The sequence below is a fragment of the Sapajus apella genome, unplaced genomic scaffold, assembly GCF_009761245.1.
Source record: "Sapajus apella isolate SASKATOON/1434 unplaced genomic scaffold, GSC_monkey_1.0 scaffold59, whole genome shotgun sequence".
NCBI lineage: Eukaryota > Metazoa > Chordata > Mammalia > Primates > Cebidae > Sapajus > Sapajus apella.
Window position 1 is genome coordinate 2,903,889 of NW_022436999.1, and position 6,331 is coordinate 2,910,219.

Sequence of the window (6,331 nt, forward strand, 5' to 3'; positions counted from 1 at the left end):
CTAGCTACTGGGGAGGCTGAGGCAGGAGAATTGCTTGAACACAGGAGGCAGAGGTTACGGTGAGCCGAGATCGAGCCATTGCACTCCAGCCTGGGTAACAAGAGCAAAACTCCACCTCAAAAAAAAAAAAAAAAAAAGAATATGACCAGACATAAAATGTTAAGTAAATTTAAACACACAGACCCTTTTTAAATTGCCAAGTGATTTTATTTCAAGATGACATCAGAATCGCTAAAAGGTGATGTAATCGTCAGAGTGATTATGGATTATATCTCCCAGTAAGTGTCAATGTGATTTTCTCCATTGTGTGCATTCCCATTAGTATTTACTCATCAGGTTCAGTATTTTTCAATACTTTCTCGTCCATAAATTCTATTGCTTTTGAAAAACCACCAAAGAGAAGTGAAACCAGAAAAAGGATGTAACGAGTAAATATTAAAAGTAGTACTCGGTTTATATTCACAATTACGCTGCCTGAAAGACGATATTGTCTGTCAGGTGGAGGGCCACTATCTACACTACCCCCTTTTCCTTTCTGTTCACATGTTGGTGGCTGCCACCCATACACACAGTGACAATGGTTTCGGTTGTTACATACTCCTTTGTAATTGCATGTTTTAAGATCACACTCAAAATGCAGGTCTTGATAGAAAGTGCAATTGTGTTTAAGACAGTATTTTCCTGGGCCACAGGTTGCGCCATCCACTACCAGCCCCATTTCTGGCAACTCTGTCCCCTGGTGTGCATCATAGCCAAAGCATTTTTCTTCTTTTATCTCCTGTACTAATATACTCCGAAATGTAGTGTGCTCACCTCCACCGGGAATGCTTCTGACACCACTACAGTGCAACATCCCACAAAAAACATCATCTTCCTCACATGGAAAAGGTTTACTTCCCCCTCTCCGTAGAATAACCCCACAGTTTCCAAATCGGTCCCCCTTCACATTCAATTTTTTGTAGCATGCTGGGGAGCCATCTTTCACTTGGTAGCCAAAAAGGGCTTGGCACTGCGTATCACGGTCACTGCAGTTTCCTCTTATACAAACAGACACTGGTGAACATGGGGTTCCATCCTGGACATAGAAGTCATCTGGACATGTTTCGTTTTTCCCATCACAGTATTCCGGTAGGTCACATATACCACCCACGTCTCTGCAAACCACTCCAGGGACAGCATATTTACACTCACGGCAGCAAAGCCCTGTATTGCAAACACTGCCAAGGGAGAGGGTACAAGAGGTCTCACAACATCTGTCACTGGCACAATCTTTAAGGGAGCCACAGTCACACTCTTCCCTCTGATTTCTGATTTTGTCTCCACAACGAGGAGCTACATAAGGATAATTAGTGTATGCAACATTTGGAGGACTCAAACAAGGATCCCATCGATTAAGCACGTGTTGCAGTCTCTCATAAGAACAATTGCTCAGCATATCATTAAGATCAGGAACAGGAGCCATGACACAGTTGGTTCTTCGAAAACAGTAACAACCCTGAGAATCATGGCGTATGCCCATGTTATGACCCAACGCATGCGCTGTAACACATGCCCCCCTAAACAGGTGGTACCTCATTAAATAGACAAACATTGCTCCCCAGTTGGGGTTGCATAGTCCGTCAAAGCTGGAATAACACTCACTGTTTCCAAGTCGAGTTGCTGTAAAAATAACTGAGGTGTCATGTGGAAATTGGTGAAACCATACATGATATTTCCACAAACCAAAGTCATTTACAATACTATCAGCAGGCCTCCCATGCATCTGCACTCTATCCATATTATTCCATATGCATAACATCCGAATATAGACATTTAAATAACCTGGTTTGAAAATGGTATGTATTATGCTGTTAAGAATCACCATATTCTCTATGATTAGTGACATATTTTGGTTTCGCAAGAATAGTGCATTAGTAACCGTGTAGTGAAGTTTCAAGTTTTTTCTATGATGCCGCCACAAGTAAACGTGACCTGCTCTGGGAGTTTCAGCCAGTTTTACCTTTTCAGATTCATGATTTATCTTTTCCCCTTCAGTCTTACACCTACTAGCCTCTCCTGGACTTTCTTCCGACACAAGCAGTGATACCAAATGCTCAAATCTGGAAGAAGCCTCCAGGGGTTTGATTTCATAAGTCAAGTCATCCACCTGCAGCATGCCACGCAAACCTCCATGGCAGGTGTCCAATGTGGCCACAGATCCAGGAACCCCTTCCAGGTAGCAGTAGTAGTGACAGTCTCGTGGGACAAAGGGGTAGTTCTCCTGCATGGCCCCCTGGTCATTATCAGTGAAAATAGGTAAATGTCTGGGTATCATGTTCTTCTTGAGCTTCATGTGGATCACGTGTCTTCGGCCCTGGAAACGCATGCTGTAAGAGAGTTGGTCTGGCGTCTCAACTCCGCCCCTTCTGTGGGGCACTTTCCTGGGGATCACAATTTCTGAGGAAGTGAAGCGCCATCCTGGTGGGTCATGAAAACAATAGACCTGGGACAAGAGTGCCCAGAGGACAGGCAGCCAGAGAGCACCTGTTAAGGGGTCCTGAACCCAGGCAGATCCCATGAATAAGGGAGGCTTTGACCAAAGAAAATGCAGTCAAATGGGAGGCAGAAAGAGGATTCCTCAGTCTTCAGCCCTCTCCTCAGGACAGTTATGAGGAAATCAGAGTGAGTCTGCAGGCTTGGCACCCCCTGGTAGGGGGAAGGGTTAGACTATTACATAACAATGGTGTGCTCATCAGGGGAGGCTGTTTTCAGTGAGCTGGAGACCTAGGCTGGGGGGGTCAAAGGAAGAGAAAAAAATGGCGGGAATTGAGAATAGCAGTGTATAACTGAGCTGAAATGTCCCTTGTCCTCTAAGGGAAGTCATAAGTGGGGTTTGATGAGTAAGTGGGCTTGATGCAGGTTTAGGACACTTAAGGACATTTTTCTGAAACCTAAATGAGGAAAGGATTCAACATGTAATTAAGAGGAAAGCGTGTACAATGATAAGGAAAGCGGAAACTTCTCCTTAAAAGAATTTTGAGGATAGACTTAGAGTTATAGAAATCAAATGGAGTTAGGCTAATGAATAAATTGAAGAGTAAATAAATGTCATGAGAAAAATTAGGGTGTGCAGCTATAGTTTCTTATCAAGTTAAACATATACCTGTGCTGTGATCCAGCCATTTCAGTGCTAGGAACTAACCCATATTGTTTGTCTCTGAATGTTCATAGCAGCATTATTCATAAATTCATTCTACAACCTGGAAACCAAGAACCAGTCCTTGATAGGTGAATGGATAAACAAACGATACGTTCATTCATTGGAATACTTCTCTGTAATAACAGGAACAAACTTCTGAAACATGCAATATCTTGGATGAATTTCACAGAAATTTTGAAGCAAAGAAACCAGACCAAATGGAGTAATTAACATGTGATTTAATTTGTATAATGTTCTGGGATACTTTAAATTAATCTATGGAAATAGAAATGTAATTATTACTTTCTAGATGTTTGAGTGGGGGAGGGGCATGAAGGGACCTTTCTGGAACAATGTCAAGTATCAATCAAGTATCCTGATTGTGATGGTGATTTAAAAAAAAAAAGAAAACTCATCAAGCTGCATCCTTAACATCTGTGTGTTTTGTCGTAAGCTAAGTACACCTCAAGAATTAATTTTCTATAAAGGTTCTGACTTCAGTTTCTTTCTGACTCAATCCAGAATTAGCACATCATGAAATTATCTCAACTATCTTCCTTTCCTTTTCAAAAATAATTTTAACATAGAATTGCAGGAAAACAGACTCAAGTTGGTATAAGGAAGTTACCTAAAACAGCTTACCTCATTAATTTTTCTCCTCTTATGAATTGTACCTTTTAGTCGGGAAGATTTACACTAGGTAATATTTAGAAAAGAAGTGAGAATATATTAATGTTTAAATGTGTTTTGTACAGTACTGAAAGATTTGTTTTTAAATTCAGTGCAGTCAGAAATATTTTAAAAGTACAAGAATGAGCTGATCTCAGCCTGAAATAAACTGGCCACAATAAAAAAAAAATTCTAAGAAGAAAGTAATGTAAAGGTAGGAAGAGGAATAAAAGTAATTGCAATGATAAGAATTATAAAATGTAATAATTTATATATTAATGTGTATTAAGAATTGTTGAAAAAATAAGAACAGATCAAAAGGGTTGGGCCATTTGGGGAGGAGTAATAGCTAGTTATCCGTTTATTATTTTACATGACAGGAAGTGTTGACTGGAATCTCTAAGAATGGGATGACATGAGGGGAGTCATATTAGAAAGATAATTAGGCTGCTTTTTATATTCAGGTACTGTTTTCAGAAAACTCTCAAACCATTTTTTTCCTCTGCTCTCACACTGCCGTAACAATCAACACAAAAGAAGACTTCTGTGACCAAAAGTGTGTGTATGTGTGTGTGTGTGTGTGTGTGTGTGTTTCCCCACACATTGAACAACAGATACCAGCTGTGTGTCCTCCAAATCAATTCTGACACCATCTACCTGGATATAGTGTCAGATTGCACAGGTTGGGGAGCCAGTCCCCAACTTCAGCTACCAGACACATGTGCCAGCCTCCAGAACTTCTGACCAACAAGTTTCAAGTTGGGATTCCCATGACCCTTTTTCGAGCTTGGTTAATTTGTTAGAATGGAATTCAGGAAAACACTTAACGCTTACCCAGTTATTGTAAAGGGTATTATACAGGATGCAGAAGAAAAGATGCATAGGCTGAGGTATGGTGCAAGGGGCACAGAGCTTCCATGGCCTCCCTGTGTACCATCATCAAGGAGCCCCCACATGTTTAGCTATCCAGAAGTTCTCTGAACCCTGCCCTTTTGAGTTTTGTGTATGTATGTATTCATTTCTTTCTTTCTTTCTTTTTAAAGTTTATTTTACTTTAAATTCTGGGATACATGTGCTGAACATACAGATTTGTTATACGGGTATACATGTGCCATGGTGGTTTGCTGCACCTATCAACCTGTCATCTAGGTTTTAAGCCCTGCATGCCTTAGGTATTTGTCCTAATGCTCTCCCTCCGCTTACCCTCTACCTTTTGAAAGGCTGCACTGTGTGATGTTCCCCTCCCTGCATCCATATGTTCTCGTTGTTCAACTCCCGCTTATGAGTGAGAACATGCAGTGTTTGGTTCTCTGTTCCTGTGTTAGTTTGCTGAGGATGATGGTTTCCAACTTCATCCATGTCCCTGCAAAAGACATGAGCTCATCCTTTTTTATATAGCTGCATGATATTCCATGGTGTATATGTGCACATTTTTCTTTATCCAGTCTATTATTGATGGCCATTTGGGTTGATTCCAAGTCTTTACTATTGTAAATAGTGTTGCAATAAACATACATGTGCATATGTCTTTATAGTAGAATGATTTATAACCATTCGGGTATATACCCAGTAATGGGATTGCTGGGTGAAATGGTATTTCTGGTTCTAGATCCTTGAGGGATCGCCACACTGTCTTGCACACAATGGTTGAACTAATTTACACTCCCATCAACAGTGTAAAAGTACTTATTTCTCTGCATCTTTGCCAGCATCTGTTGTTTCCAGTCTTTTTAATGATCACCATTGTAACTGGCATGAGATGGTATCTCATTGTGGTTTTGATTTTCATTTCTCTAATGACCAGTGATGATGAGCTTTTTTTCACATGTTGTTGGCCACATAAATGTCTTCTTTCAAGAAGTGTCTGTTCATATCTTTTGCCCACATTTTGATGGGGTTGTTTGTTTTTTCCTTGTAAATTTGTTTAAGTTCCTTGTGGATTCTGAATATTAGTCCTTTGTCAGATGGATAGATTGCAAAAATTTTCTCTCACTTTGTAGGTTACCTGTTCACTCTAATGATAGTTTCTTTTGCTGGGCAGAAGCTCTTTAATTTAATTAGATCTCATTTGTCAATTTTGGCTTTTGTTGCCTTTGTTTTTGCTGATAAACAGCTTCAGCAAAGTCATAGGATACAAAATCAACGTGCAAAAATCACAAGCGTTCCTATACACCAATAATAGACAAGCAGAGAGCCAAATAATGAGTGAACTCCCATTCACAATTACTACAAAGTTAGTAAAATACCTAGGAATATAACTTACAAGGGATGTAAAGGATCTCTTCAAGGAGAACTACAGACCACTGCTCAAGGAAATAAGAGAGGACACAAACAAATGGAAAAAATTTCCATGCTCATGGATAGGAAGAACAAATATTGTGAAAATGGGCATACTGCCAAAAGTAATTTATAGATTGAATGCTATTCCCATCAAACTATCGTTGATTTTCTTCACAGAACTGGAGAAAGCTACTTGAAATTTCA

The 6,331-nt window shown here is 40.0% G+C and overlaps 1 protein-coding gene across 1 annotated transcript; it reads right to left on the reverse strand.

Annotated features, from left to right (window-relative positions):
* Window positions 1-183: 183 nt before the first annotated feature.
* Window positions 184-2,621, reverse strand: LOC116528514 (disintegrin and metalloproteinase domain-containing protein 20-like). The gene has a single exon (XM_032245760.1). The coding sequence runs from the start codon at window positions 2,555-2,557 to the stop codon at window positions 326-328; it is 2,232 nt and encodes a 743-aa protein (XP_032101651.1). The 5' UTR covers window positions 2,558-2,621; the 3' UTR covers window positions 184-325.
* Window positions 2,622-6,331: the final 3,710 nt, after the last annotated feature.

Coding starts and splice junctions, on each gene's coding strand:
- LOC116528514 (XM_032245760.1), bottom strand. CDS start 2,557: ATGGGATCTGCCTGGGTTCAGGACCCCTTAACAGGTGCTCTCTGGCTG.